At 40.5% G+C, this 15,814-nt stretch overlaps 1 protein-coding gene across 3 annotated transcripts in view; it reads right to left on the reverse strand.

The window, feature by feature from the left end:
* Nucleotides 1-2,529: 2,529 nt before the first annotated feature.
* The window catches only part of AFF2 (ALF transcription elongation factor 2), a 346,222-nt gene continuing 332,937 nt past the window's right edge, over nt 2,530-15,814 (reverse strand). For all 3 annotated transcript variants that reach the window (XM_074599583.1, XM_074599581.1, XM_074599582.1), the window contains exons 19-21: nt 12,608-12,657; nt 8,492-8,706; nt 2,530-3,974 (exon numbers count right to left, since the gene is read on the reverse strand). In XM_074599583.1, the coding sequence (XP_074455684.1) occupies nt 3,853-3,974; nt 8,492-8,706; nt 12,608-12,657 (387 nt within the window). In that variant the 3' untranslated portion in view covers nt 2,530-3,852. The remainder of the gene's footprint in view (nt 3,975-8,491; nt 8,707-12,607; nt 12,658-15,814) is intronic.

Below are 15,814 nucleotides of genomic sequence, written 5' to 3' on the forward strand. Positions count from 1 at the left end.
ATCAGAATGACTAAAAAAATAAAGATAAGGCAAAATAAAATAAAATAAAATAAAATAAAATAAAATAAAATAAAATAAAATAAAATAAAATAAAATGCACAAAGAGTGGGCCAAACCCGGCCATCCACACTGCTGGTTTGCTAAGTGTGGGAAGAGCGATTTGTCCTTTGAAAGGAGCCAAAGGAGCACAGCTGAGATCAGTGACCAATGGGACATGGGCTAGTGGAACATGGCCCATGAGGGATACATCATCTCAGGCCTTCCCTTCGATCCCTGCTCTCCAGGACCCAACACGCATCGCATGGCTGGATACTGCACTCGGAGCAGGATATTCTGCCTGCACACTGTCAAATACTTCACTTACGACCTGCTGCTGCTCTTGACATGGAGGTTAAGTGCTATGTAAATGCCTCGCACGAGCACTTAGGACTTTGCTCCCTTGGATCTCGTACTGATGGAGCTCCCAAATGCTTGTGTTTAGCCCTTTTACTGGCATGCTCCCTTCGCTGCTGAACTATTGATATTGCTCCAAACCTCCTGAAGCATGGGACACAAATGACAGTTTTGTCAGCTCTGGCAATTTTTTATGAAGCTTGGTGTCCTTCTTAAATCCCAGCTGCAGAAATCAAGGGATTACATCACTGTCCCAGTTTATCACTATTAAAAACAAATGTGTCATTTCTGGCCCTTGGCATGCTTGAAAAATGCCTGTAAACGTGTCATGAAATCAGTCTCAAAGCTCAGTACCCAGAAGGCAATACAGGAACCAAAAAAGTTTATTTAAAAAAAAACAACCCGTGATTTGAAGCCAATCTTGTAATTTTTTTGGTGCTTGGTTCATGAGTTTGGATGCCTGAAGTGGGTAGTCTTAAGAGCCGACATAGCAAATGCCCAAGCAAACACACGCTGCTTCTCCATGGATTGAAACAAACAAACAATCTCATTTGATTAACTCTGCTGGGAGTAATATTTTAAGAGGTAAAATGATTCCACAAAGATGACATGTTGGCATTTGAAATGAGATGAATATAGTGCCTGTAAAAGTGCAATAATCCTTAATAACTAACCCAAAAGAAGCATCATCCCCAGGGATAAGACGGTAATTCACTCTCCATATTTAATTCGTTTCTAAGCCGCTTTTGAAACAAGACTGCTAAATAGTAAGTTGGCTTGTGATCCTAGACTTGACTGCTGGACTTATTATAATCATGCCATTGCTCCAGCATACATTTCAAACTAAGTCACAGGATACAAAATCAGGTGGGCTAATTCCTTAAGCTGTTTAAGCAACAGATTGTGAACACGGGGTAAATTCAGAGCTCAGAGTCTGTTTACTGCAAGCAACAGGGGGAAAGATAATGCATTGTCTTCACCGAGTGACTGCAGCTAACTCTTTGAACAGGCTTGTGTCTGAAGATTGTATTTCAAGACACATCTATCCTCTATAAATGCATGGAAGTCTAGGATTTCAGTCTACATTAAAGGAACAAGTGACAACAATGCACTTAATTAGACTAAATAGTTACTGAATCTCATTAGTGAGATCTTGCAAAAAGAATGGAAAACTCTGGCTTATGACAACCCCCCTCCCCAACACTACTTCATCTAAGTACTCACCCTGTTCAAAAAAATTTAAAAAAATACTTCAAGTGTTTTGTTTTCTTTTTCTTTAAAAAAACCCAACAACCACCTTTCATCTACATTTCTGAGTAGTTCTCACTGTTGTGGTTTTATTCATTAGCTACCGGGGCCAGAAACAGCGTGACAAATGCTGTCAGAGTCACGTTTCAGCCATGTTACCGAAACCCTCAGAGAACAGATAAGGGTGTATCGACCGCGTCAGGAACAGGAATGTGCAGATAATACGGGATGTGCATGTTCTGCAAATGTCCTTTGCAGACAACCCTAAACTGGATGATTTCTCTAATGATGCACCTTGGCTAAATTTACAATATAGTCTTGTGGAACAAAATATTAGGAATTATTGATTGTTAAGAAAAGGTAGTACTACAGGGAGCTAATATACAACAGCTACAGTAATGTCTGTCTTAAATGTGCACTGGGCAGAGTCCTTAAACTGCTCTTATTGCAAATATCCAAGGCCTGCTCTAAAAATCATAACAGTCTAAACCTTTTAAATGCAAATTTGTCCTATTTATCTGGTCACAACCCAGTGAGTAGAATCCAATAACTCACCAGATTAAAGGATATACAGGATTATATAGCAGAAGGTAATTGCAATTAACTAATATCTGGATGGGATTTAATACACATATTGTATTATTTCAATGAGATGAGACAGAATAATATTTACATTGCTATGAGCATTTTCTGTTTATAGAAATGGAATTTACTGTTCAGTAAGGTATGCAGGCGTTATATCAAGAATGAGATGAGACCATTTAAAGTCTTGTGAATTATTGATATAAATTCATTTTGTTTTGTTTCATGCACCAGTGCTTCTTGCAGTGGCACCAGAAAAGCAGTGCAGTTTATAACAGGGGAAAAAAAGAGGAGGAAAGAGCAAATGTGAAATGGTGTAATTTATTCACAATTGCTTTGAAATTCTATCTGAACTGTCTCATTATTATTCACGCATTAGAAGAATGGTCCAAAACATGACAGCATGGGTAAACAGATGCAGAGTTTGGAAAATAGGTAATCTGACTGAAGTATTCATGGCCATTATTAAACAAATGTTATATTGCTTTTGGGTAAATCTGGTGATTTTATTTAATTTGACATTGTTTTCAAGATAGCAAGATAATACTGTTCGTTTCTAATGCTCTGAAATGAACAAAACAGGTGAAAATTGATGCCACATGGAATTATAATGTTTCAACAGTAGCTGGTTAGTTAAACTTCTAGAAAGTTTCATGAAGAATCTGCATACACTTATTAATGGACTTTTACATACAATATCAATGCTTAGAGCGCAGCGGTCCCATTAAAATCTGCTTTCACTGAGTCACTATGCAAGGAGAGATTGTTCTATGAAGAAGAATCTTGGATGAGTATTTGTTTGAGACTAAACAGTAAAACTGAAAGAAAATGCACAGATTTAGTACAGGAATGGTAGATAAGACTATGAAAGCTAATATTTTGAAATTGCCTAAAAACTGCAATAAATTCTGCTGCCTACTGAAATTATTAAGCCAACAATAAACAGGAAGAATGGAATATCAAAACCTCATTGCATAGTGTGTCATCATTCTTTAATGAGGCATTCCTTCAACCTTTTACCTCTTAACACCTTTGGTGATCTTACATTATGTACCTGTAAGATATTCAATGTTCTCTTTTAGAGATTAAGCCTATAGGAAGTACGAAATCTTAGGAATGTACTGTGTCAGGTAACGATGCCAGAATGAAGCGTTGAAAAGCTTGGTTCAGGTTCAGAAGACGATTTTGAATGAATAGCTATAATTTCTACTAATTTATTTCAGAAGGGACTTCTCATATATACCCTCAAATATTTAAGACGCTTTGTACTATTTCTCAGGAATCCATATCTTCTCAAAGTGCTTTTTTGTTTTCACTTGAAGGCAGCATGGACTTAAAACAATACTGCAGGGAATGTACCGTTCCATAAAGCACATAAGGATGGCAGGATCCAGGAGACACAAGGCATAGAAAATTGTTGAAAATGATTAGATGGTACAACACATACTGCTCTTGAGTCTTAAGTTCCATTTATGGTGACTTCTACTTCCAATAGATAGGATATTAAAAAAGGCAATAAAAATGAAGTTACATGAATAAACTTCCAGAAATGAGTGGAGTTCCACCAGTGATCGTCTCTGCGCTGGTAGAGGTAGAAGAATGGGGATGTAATGAACGGGGCAGCAGTCACTACAACAAATGAGCCTCAATGCGGAGCCAGTGGAGTCCTTGGCGAACAAAACGAACCAGATTGGTCATACTGCTGTGTTGTGTTAAGGGTCCCATCACTGAGTCCAGGTCAACAAAGAATTCTGCAATACACAAGAAACAGAAGTCATTGTTTCAGGCAATGGTACAAAAATACATGTGTTGCCATGCTTTCCCACTCAGTAGCTGCAGTGCAATTAGTGAGTTCTCAAGACGTTGTGCACGTGAGCACATGGTCAGTAGGGAAGAATTTAAACAGAGGGAACAATATATTTAAACTGAAGAAATTAGATTATCCATGCTGGAAGTCAACCACAACATGGTATGAATGGTTGCCAATAGTCTTCCTTTAGCTCTGATGATCTGCGCTTTCAGTTTTTGGAGCCTAGGAGCTGACTGCATGATTTAAACAGCTGGCAATGAATTGTGGCATTTCCTTTTCTATGTTGTACCCTCTCCTGGGCACGAAGAGCTAGTCTGGATCTTGCAGACGACCTTGCTCGCCCTTTTCCCCACCCTCCAATTTCTGTTACTGCCATTGCAGCAGTTTTGGCCCTCTGCTCATCCTGCTCCAGCTGCAGACCCAGAGGATGTGTGTGGGGTGGGAGGGGAGAAGGAAGAGGAGAGAGGGAACACAGTGGGAAAATGGCATCTAGGAGATGAGGGGAAAGACAAGATGGGTAAGGCCACTGGGATCCAGTGTTGGGAAGTGTTAACAGGAGGTCACTAAACAGAGAACCATAGTTAGGAAGCAGCACACCAGTTTACTTTATGCCATGTTTTAGATGCTCTCTGGGTGAAAGACTAATCCTGTTAGGGCCAACAGACCTTTCCTAATTGCTTTCAATGGAGAACTGGATTGTGTCCTCTATTCTCCCACAGCTTGTCTTTTTGCTCACTGGGGCAAAGGCATTCCCACATATACAACACTTAAACTATATTTAGGCAAGTGTGAGCCCGCTCTCAGTTAAAGCCCCTCAGAGCTCAGATAACAACCGACAACCACAACAACTGGTGGCCGAGCCTTTACATTCTCACCCTATCTAAAATCCGGAGTGCGGCACTCAGCCAGCTAACACTGTATTGGCTGCAGTTCGGGAGAGCAGATGATGGGTACAAAATCATTATCAGTACTTTCTTCAGCAAGTAAGTGCTGCTTTGAGGTCTTCTATCCAAGTATTGACAGCCTGACCCTGGTCAGCTTGGGAGCTACAGCAGTATCACAGCACAAAGTGATTTGGCTGGAGGCAAGCATAATGAAAGCTTAGGGCTATCACCAGTTGCGTTAAGATGCTGCAGCCAGCAGTTACTTTTAATCTTCCTTCCACTGTCTTTTATTCCCCTCTTCCAGTGTAAAATCAATACATTTGGAAGTGAAATAATGCACTGTCTTGCTTGCATTCTAGAGATCTCACTCTAGTTTCAGATAAATAGTAATTGCTTTAAACACTGAGAATTCACCTTAAGGCCTAATTTCAGTTTAACATTTCTTGAAAAAGCTACAAGCACTGAAGCCACTTATTAAACTTATACATGAAAGAACAGGCCTTTGTCACTACAGAGCTGATAGTTTTCTACTGTAGAGAAAAAGTGCTGCTATCGTTAGAAGCTTAAAAAAATTACCTGATTTTGCAAAGTCAGCTGAGAGTCTGATGTTATAAATGGTGAACAACTCTCTAGGTGATCCAACACAAACCAGTCCATGGGTTGGCTTTGGGAAGTCCACAGTTTAGCCTGGCCCGCTATATATGCAGAGTTCATGACACACTCCCATCTATTCTCCCACACACTCTAAACTCTACTGACCACGGGAAATTCAACCAGAGGTACACAGTTCCCGCTTTCCTTTTCAAACCAGCTCAGCTTGGCGGGTCACAGTTCTGCTGTTCTCCCTCTTGCTATGCCTTTTCATTTCAATGGCACATCTTTTGTCAGGCTGACAAGAAAGGCTTCTGTCTCCTGCTCTGAGCCAGCTGGACATGAGTCAAGTCCAAACTGGGAGCGCGCAGGCATACTCAGAGGAGCACAAAACCTAAGCTGACAGCCGTGGACAAGGGGAGGCTGCACAGATCCTACAACGTGGAAGAAATCTCTTGTCTCTGCATGGGCATGACCTAAGAAACATCTATGACAGTAGTAAGACTCATAGGTAAAGGCTATTAGACATTACAACGATGGGGACACATTTTTATACCCATCTCTATTAGCTCATCAGGGACATGTTCTTGGGCAAGACACACCCTGTGATTCAGAAGAGAAACAATGAGAGCTGACCACAAAAAAAAAAAAAAAAAGAAAGAAAATAGTGACTGGATCTTTTTTAAAAAAAAAAAAAGAAAATTCATGTTTATCTTAAATGTGTGTTTCTTTCTGGCTTTGTGTTTGTTTGGTTTTTTGAGACTATTTTTGTTTCAAAGAGGGGGGGGGCGTGTAAATCTCATTCTTTATGATGAATTGACTGCCCAGATGTCTAAGAGAGAGGCCAAGAGATCTGTCCTTTACCTGGGACTCCAGGCAGAGTCTGGGGTTTGCACCTACCCTGCTTGCTGTCATTCAGCATTTTCAAACTCAGTCCACACGCCAGTGTGCCAGAGCTTGGGCACTGCAACGGCCGGTCCAGTTGGCAAAGGTGGATTAGAGATAGCTAGGGGGAAAGGGATGAGTCCTGTCCCGGCCAGCAAGATATAGGTGTTTTGAATTATTTGAGAGGTGCCGATGACATCTACTAAAATAATTACAGCTAAGTTCCATGAAACACTGCAACATTGCAACATTTCTCCTGTCAAACTGTCTTAAATAAAATCCTTCTGTAAACGGAATCCATCATGTGACATAACGAAGACCTGCAGAGTACCACAGCAGTTCTTATACACTTTTTTGTTACACCATGAATTTTTCAAATTGCAGTTAATTGTGTTTAAGCATGCAACTTTAAATTGAGCATTTAATTAGAAATGAGGTATCTTTCCAGACGAAATGTAAAGACAGACACGCTATAGCACTATGAAACTCTGGTCTCTCTCCCATGGTTTATAATACTTAAATGAAATTTGAAGTAACATGAACTTTCCATTCCCTGTAACATGGCTGCAGTTTGTGAAACAAGATATGAAAGAACAGGGCACAACCCTAGATGTCTTGCTCATTTGAGAAAGCCTTATTCATGCATCCAGTCCCACTAAAGTCAAAGGGACTGCTCATCTGAATAAAGATTATTCCTATATGGCTTTGCAGAATTGGGTTTATTTGATCGTAAATCAAAAAGAGAACAAAGAAGTGTGCAGGGAGGGAAATGCAGAAAGAGAGTCAGCAGGTTTTTTCTCATCCAGCTCTAGGACTGATAACAGCAGTGGCTGGGTACATTTGCTGTCTGCTGGCTGAATGCCTGAGCTATTTTGATTCAATACCAAGTAGAACATTTAACAACTCCACAACACACAGGGCTAATTACAAGATTATCGCCATCTCTTTCTCCTATCAGAGCATCCTTCTGCATTCCCACTGTAACATTCTGCAGTACATTTGACAGGGAATCACTTTCACATTTTGTGAAAATGGATGCAGCTATGGAAAAAATCCAAAATGACTGCACTGCTACTAAATTAACCAATGCGAACAAAGACAAGAAGCAGTGGGGAGGACTGGACAGAACTTCTATTATTGTTCCTCATCCAGGGATAGATCATTATGACCCACCATTCAGACATAAAACTCTATAAATCTCAAGCTTAGTTTCTCTAAATCAGTGGAAATTTGCCACTGACATTAATGGGAGTAAGCTCAAACTGCATACAGCGAGCACATTTGTCAGGAAAAGTCAGCCATCTGAAATCTCAGTATAATTTAAGAGAATGAGCCAATTCATGATGAGAATATTTCCCAGTTAGGCTCTGCATCTCTAGTGTCAAAGAAAGCTTTGTCAATGATTTGTGTAAGCCCAAAGCTGGAATCTGAATAATTACATTATCATGGGGAAGTTCGCGGCTGGCCAACAATAGGCCAAATTTGTCCTTTAGTTACATCTCAGCCACTCCACTGGACTCGATATAACCCAGTCACAAACTGCTTGCCAAAACTCCTTTGAAACGACTGTGGTAAAGACTTACATTATGTTGTTAGGAATAAACAAGCAGATTTGCAATCCAACCCTAGGAGAGTCAAGGTCATGGCTTTCAGTGGACATCTCCTAATCGGACTCCCTGCATAAACATAAAATCTAATGTTTGCTTATTATCCTAGCTAGGATTTTAATAGTCTTAAACCGGTTGACAGAGCAGTATGAAAATAACCTCGGTGCTCTATAAGAAGCTGAAACTGTGAACGAATTTGCAGACTCAAAAGCTCTCATCACTTGGGGCTCATGTTCACTAAATTATTTGCCAGCTGCTCTGATAACCCCATGTTCAGCGTGTGTTACACATCCCCCCTCTGTGCTTGACAAGAGAAGATCCGCATTGGCTACAGTGACCAGCAAGCAGATTTGGTCTGTTTGCTCAAGCTGTCACAGTTGTGCTCGTAGATGCGATGGTTCTGGGTCCAATTCCCAACAACGCCTACGAGAACAGAAAGCAAGCTAAAGCTTGTGAGCCAAAGGGGACAAGGACGAAGCCGAGCAGGGCACCTTTGTTCTCCTTAGTCAGCTTGTCAGCCATGTCCCAGTGCTCGTAGCTCCGCAGGACGTTGTTGGTGATGTTGACGTGGCTGGCAGCCATGTGGTGGATGCGCTGAGGGATGGTGATGGTTCCCGCCAAGGAGGAGCCGGTGGTACCTGCGCTGCTTCCAGCAGAGCTGACAGGGGACGGGCTCAGGGACATGGGCGATGGTGTTTCTGTGCTCCTGTGAGAAGTAAAGGGAGAGTAAGTTCCCTTACACACACCACTTCATTGCCATCCTAAACGCACTCGAAAAATTAACTCTGCACCCCAGTCAGGGGAGAATGTGCAGTAGTATCTCCTGGTTTTATGAGAAAGGAGATCTTATAAACTGTGAATGATTGAAAATAAAAAGGGATTTAATTCTCACTACAAATGAACCTGTTATTTAAAAAAAAAAAAAAATCTATCATAAAAATAGAGCAATCTTTCAGAGAAAGAAGTATCTTATAGCTGTAATGATTTTTCTACCTGCTGCCAGAAGCTGCAATGGCAGTTAGAAAACACTCAATGTGCAATACTGGCTTATTATCAAAGCATTTTGTGGAAACCACAATGACAGTTTGCTCCAAATACAGTCACCACAATAAGTAAAGTGCAAGTCTTAAAAGCACCCTGCAGAGCAGTATTAGGAGCTGAGGGTACTGCAGGATTATGAATATCTCTATAGGATTCTTCAAGACTGGCTATGGAGATTTGTTTCTAATTGCCTATAGTTCATCTGCGCAGTTTTGTACGGAGCTGTGTTTTAAGTTACCTACTTAGTGCAGCACTAATGTTCTAATATAGATTTTCCTTTAATTCTAACACCAGCAATTAGGCATCACCTGCTGGCTGCAGGCAGTGCGGAGGTCAGCACAGCAAGCTCATGTTTAGAGCTGTGCTGCACTGAACGCTCACATACAGCTATTCTCTTTGAAAATTTGTTTCAGTGAACAAGATTAAGGGTTCCAAAAACCTCTTCTCTTGCCCCCATTTGGAACCACTTACCTAAACAAATGCATTCGATTTGCTGTGGAATACACTTGAAATGCAGGGCCAAGACGCTCCCAGCACTCTCTGCATGAAGCAAAGACACCAAAACTTGCTGGACGGGGATGTTGCAACCCCTCTCTTGACAGACGGCCACTGATGCCTCATGCTGTGCAACAGCATCAAGCTCACTCAGACTCATTACGGGCCTGACCCAAACCCCAGGACAGAATGGCTTCTCTGCTTGGCTTTACAAGCCACCATCAAGGGTCCTGAACGTGGGGCGTGGGCAGAGACCTGCTGTGCTGACACCCTGCAGGTGCTGTAAGACAAAGGGCCACCATGGCACAGCCTTGGGCTGAAAGGCATTTATGGCAACAGCTTTTGCTGCAGCTTCTCCAGCAGTGCCCTGCTAGTACCTGTGCTCAGCAACAGGCTCCTGTGATACATTCTTCTTCCAGAGCTAGAAACCACATTAATTCAGCAGCCAGTAGCTTTTTACACAGCTTATGTGTTACAGCTTAAGCATATCCTATGGCACAAATGCTTTATTTTTAAGTCTCAAAACATCCTGGTTACTTGACATGCCATGGTGTCTTTAATGCACAGAAGAGCTGAACTACACTAGATTAGGTCTGTGAGCAGTTAAAAATCATAAGTATCTGAGGAGACCAGGACTATTTTGTTAGAGCCACTTACAACAAGCTGACGCACTTCTGCCAAATAAAGCACATTGTTCATTGGATTTACCCTGTTGTGCACAGCCATTATTACTGTGGTGAGTCTATTAAATCTCTCTATTTTGTGCTTTCTGTCGCTAGAGGTGGGAAACATTTCTGTAATGAAACCAGGGAAAATTTGTTTCATTGCCAGCCTGGAACTCAGGCCAACTTTGTAGAGGTTCACAACCCTTTCAAGCAACAGTGGCCAAAAATTCCAGGAAGCCAAGCTGAGATTTTTGAAGGTTTGAGATCCTGAGCAGACTACACTTCGTGGCAATAGATAAGTTTTACTTTGTTCAAAAAAAGATTTAAGAATACCCTGCTGTCTCCCTATTCTGAACTAGGCTGCTGATCCATCTCCAGTGGTGCCATACCCTGATGGTGTTTGGTCTCTCCTCTGTGGTGTGTGACTTATCTTCCCATCTGGTGCAAATTTGCAGGGGAATAAGAGGAAACTGTAGAGTGAGTAGCCCTGGGGAAGGCAGAGCACATGCTGCCAGTGGTAGCACCAGGCCCGTGACAATCCTTGGGGCCACCAGTAGACACCTGAGATATACAGCAACTCTGAGCCAGCTGGAGAGCTTTTCTTCTGAGATTCCAGACAGAGGGGACAGAAGAGCTGAGCGTGGACTGTGGTCTTTGTGTGTTGGGTCACGGGTGACATAATAACACCGTTACAACAAGGCCTTGTCATATTCAGTTATTCTTACACGCCAAGTGCTTCCTTCTCTGAATAAAAGACAGAGATGTGCACTTTCAGAGCTTTACTGCCTTATCTCCAAAGTTAGTGGGAAGAGACCGATCAGTCGGGTGTTATTAGAAGCGATGCTGACCTGAATGCTGTGTCTCTGCTGCCTACGTTGTGGCTGGACAAAAATCTTCTTCTCCAGTCAAAGCCCATGGATTCTAAATCCTGGGCACCTAATCAGCTTCTTTAAATAGCAAGGGAGATGTCATCACCTGCAGAGCACACCCTTCATAGGGGTCTGTTATAGGACAGGAATAAAAGAATAACTTGCATTCCGTGAAATTTTTAGGTATAAGCCACTTCTTAAGGAACAAAGGAGGTGTAATGCTCCAGTGGTCTATTTTGGCACTAAAACTTTATGTAAACCTTACTGTATTTTTATTGAAATACAAGGTTTCACTGACATTTAAAAAAAATGTGCCTTGAAAAACTGGCACATATCGAATAATTTAATTTAGTAGCTGCTTTTCCAATGTTAAAATAGCTTTTTGGTTTTTATTTAAAGTGATTTTCTATTTCATCACTTAGATTTGTGTTATAATCTATACTTAAATATCTATATACACACATATATTCAAAATAATTTTGTGTATTTGATGTGTACATACATACACACGTATATACACCCCAAAGTATCTTGAATTACCTAAGACAATATTTCCTTCAAGCAAAATGTTGGAATTTTTGGTTTTGCACTGATTCAGAACAAAGTCTGTTTGAAAACTTCAATTCTTTTTCGCTGAACTCCAACCCCTTCTACAGCTTTATTACTTTATTTCCTTGGAGTGTCTAATAGTCATTTCTTCTTATGAACCACTAGAATGAGACCATTAGCAATAACCATTTTCACCTACTGTTCAACCTACTCAGATAAAGAAGAAAAGAATGGTAAAGTTCCTCTGCTTTGTTTTACCTGTATCTGTACGCGTGGCCAGGAGAAAGGGGCAGGAGAAATGTGTGTCAGGTGGCAACAGACATTGCAAGATAAAGGCAAGGTTGCAGCAGCAATGCACCTTCATTCAACAGCAGATCATAACTGCGTTACCCTGACTTCATATCTGAGGTGAGGGTGTTTTAACGTTAGTATAAAGCCACTGATAATTGGTTGACTAAGTGCCTTCACATTTTCACCACTATTATGCCTTCGGTTTTATTAAACAGCACTTACCATATATCAATGAAATATTCATTGGTCTTTCATTACTGAACGAATCATTGAAAAATCATTGCAATGAAGGTTAACTTTACTTTGGCTTCCTGAAATGACATGGTACTCGCTAGCTAATTAACAGATATTTTTATGGCCTTCATTTGGCTTGAGAAGCAAACCGTCAAAGAATTCAGCACAGACCCACCATGGCTGATGTGAGACTCAAAGGAGGCTTTGCACAAAGATGAAAGTGTGTTTCAGCTCTTCCTTCCCCTTTAGCCCAGTGGGAACCCCTCATCCCCACAAGCCCAAGGCTCTAAGATCAATTCTGTAGCACAGAAGAACATTTTCTACCTGCTACGTATTTGAAACATACCTGTAGCTCCCAAACCACTGAGTCAGGGCCTGTCCTTTGCCTTTAGAGGCACAAAACACTTCCCCCCCTCTTGGAACCACTTGTTCCTAGACAGAAGTACCAGCAGAAAATACTCACTTTCCATTGCCGCCCCAAGGTGAGGGGGCCTGCGAGGCTTTTGAAGAGTTCTGTAAGTACAAAACCAAAATGTAAATACAAGTGACACAAGTACATGAATACTGATGACACAAGGTTCAACACGCCCTGTTTTCCCTGCACGAGCTACAGTGCACGTAGCAGAACACTTCTGCACGTCAGTCCCATAATTAAATGGCTGATGGATGATTAGTAGGTTGCAACCAGTACCTTGAAAGTCACTTGATGAAAGAGGGAGTACAATAAAGTTCCAGTAAAAGCAGATGTAGTTCACAAAGAAGCGGTTTAATTACCACTGAAACTTATTCTACAAAGTAAGTTCTTCAGAATGCAAATGACTTCTTATCTTTAGGGGGACCTGCAGTCTTTTAATAAGAAACAGAAATAATTTGGGTTGATGCCTGAATGAAATTAATCCCTCCCAAATTGGTAGGGAAGGTGTCTTGGGACTGAGACAGTAGTAGAAATAAAACTTCTAGTAAGGATCTGCATTAATGCCCTTGGTTTTATGTATTTTATTTGCACAAATTGACTTTCCTTACCTGCTTACTCATTCTGCCTTTCACGTCTGTGTAGCACCTTGTACAACCCTGTACAAAAAGATTGCCCAGCAACAATAAAGCCCAGATTTTTCCAGTCTTGCTCAGAGTAGGTGGTATCTTACCGAGTTCCCATAAAAAGTGGTAGTATCAGGGCTGAAGCTATCTATGTGTGCTTTCCGAAAACAATCTCTCTGAGCTCCCTTGCAAAGAAGTCAGCACGCACAGTGACAATTCAATCAAATTTTACAAGTTCTCTGCAAAGCATTACTGCCATTGTTACAAGATTCATCCGGTTACTGCAATCGCTATTTTGGATGTGAAGCGCAGAGATTCAGTGGAACACAGCGCAGCCCAGGGCATGGCCCAAGGTCACGCAGCTGACTCTGGGAGCAAAATCCTGCCCCTTACTTCTAAAACACAGCTCAACTTGCCAACCAGTATTGACCAAAGCAGAAAACACTGCCCAAACCATGATACTGGCCTTGCCTGTTTGTTCCTGCACAGCATGCCACTGTGTTTCATTAAAGATGTGAGCATGAAATGGAGTGTTTTGCACTAGAGAGCACGTGTAGTGTGTATTTTTGCCACCCACTCATATGTAAGAAGGAGGGAGATCCTAAACTCCCCTGAAAAGTCTTCAGGGATGAAGAGGCAGCTTTGATGTTTGTTTCTACTGTCTGGGGATTGTTCCTGACAGTATCTGGAGACAAATACTACAGCTGTCAAGATTAAGACTACATCTCGATTGGAGGTAGTTATTTGACAATGAAAATATTTGGATTTTTTCCCCAATGACCGTTGACAACACATTTTCAAAAACATAAAAATAGTCCTCTAACTTTCACTTCTAGGTGAAATCAAAGGATGCCACTTTTGCTAATCTTAAAAAGTTTGATTTCAATTTTAAAAATTTATCATTTTAGTTATATTTTACTCCAAGTTGTCTCTAAATTTCAAAACCACTTTTATGATTAAATGGTTATTTTTTTTAATTTTGAAATGTCAAAAATATAAATTTGAAGCTTTTAATTGGAAACTAATCAGAAACAGTTCTGTCCACAAATGGTTTCAATTTAGACAAAGTGGCATTTGTGAGGAAAAATATAAAAAAAAAAAATTCTGCCAAAAAATTCCTCTCCAGCTCTGCTGTAAACAGTGGGCTGCTTTTCACAGTTAAAATTATGCAAAATTTTGAATAACAACTCTATTCAAATAGTTAATCTATTTCATTTGTATTACAGATTCTTGCTAGTGAACACAGAGCACATTGTGCAGCAATACAAAACTAATACGTAGTTAATCGCTCCCATTCTTTTCTTTCCTCCTCCTATGCCTTTACCACAAAAAGATCCTGAACATATAATCTGTATACATCAAACACTACTTCTAGCAAATGAGTCACAGTGCCCATAGCATACGCACAGCAACATTAGCTGTAATACTCAGCTTCAACTGGATGCCTGAAACCAGCATTCCTCATTTGTCCATTTTATTATGTTTTAATTTTTTTTCTCTTATTTTCACTTACATTAAAAGCCATTTTTTCTGTGCGGATGCAGTACAATGGTCTTATGCTAGGAGTTGTAGTAATATGTTCTTCATTGTACTTATTTGCACAGCTAGAGAAAGTGAAGTGGCTTTAAGGGAAGAAAGAATTCCCTCCCTCTTCTTTTTTTTTCAAGAAATCATTACTCTCTGCAGAAAAAGTTTATCAAATGATCTGTCTAATAACCCTTTTTTAAGACACAATCTACATTCATCCTGGATAAAATCTGAAGTGGATGGAATACACTTAATGAAAATGCCGAGGCTATAAACACGTGTCTAGTTCGAATTTCATTTGTTGTGCAAATCCCTGACTGAAAACGCCGTGAGTAGAACAGAGGCACTCTAAGGACTTCAACGGAGCCTCAATGTAAGCAGAAGATCAGGAGTAGCATCACTGTAGTTACAGAGATACACACACACAGAGGACACCAAGGAAGTCAGGACTAAGTGGTGGTTGCTAGCGTGATAGTACTGGAGTTCTACAGCAGAATGACCATTTTATCACCATTTACATGAAAATATTAAAACTGCAGTGTTAAAAGCTTTACTGGTTTGCAGTACTAATACGTCAAAGCCTGGAACAAATTCACAGGGGCTGAAAAAAACAACAAAAAAAGACCGATGTGCTGACAAACGAGTGTAATTCCATAATTATAGAATAATATGTAGTAATAAAGTACAAGAATTAATGTAAGCTTCAAACAGCATTAACCAGAAAAATATAAATATCGAAACCTTGGCAGAGCTGAAGGAAGATTTTATTTAGGAACGGTGAAGACTTGTCATTCTTACACTGGGTAAACACCATTTGACCGAGTCATGACAATCAGCTGATCTGCACTCGATTCAAGGCAAAGGCAAACTTTCAAGATTTAGATAAGTCAATTTGAAGTTCCACAGAAATAAAAGGAGAAATCTCGGAGTCTGCAATAAGCTTCAGGAAATCCCACTGAATTAAAAACCTAAATTTAACTAACTAAAGCCCAAATAATTGCTTTATTATGGTTCACTGGGGGTCAGTTCATAATCACTTGCACATTGAAATCTTGAAAGAAACAGTTTCCTTTACAGAAACTTGCATAAACATTACATGGTGTTG

The sequence above is a fragment of the Larus michahellis genome, chromosome 9, assembly GCF_964199755.1.
Source record: "Larus michahellis chromosome 9, bLarMic1.1, whole genome shotgun sequence".
In the NCBI taxonomy this organism is placed as follows: domain Eukaryota; kingdom Metazoa; phylum Chordata; class Aves; order Charadriiformes; family Laridae; genus Larus; species Larus michahellis.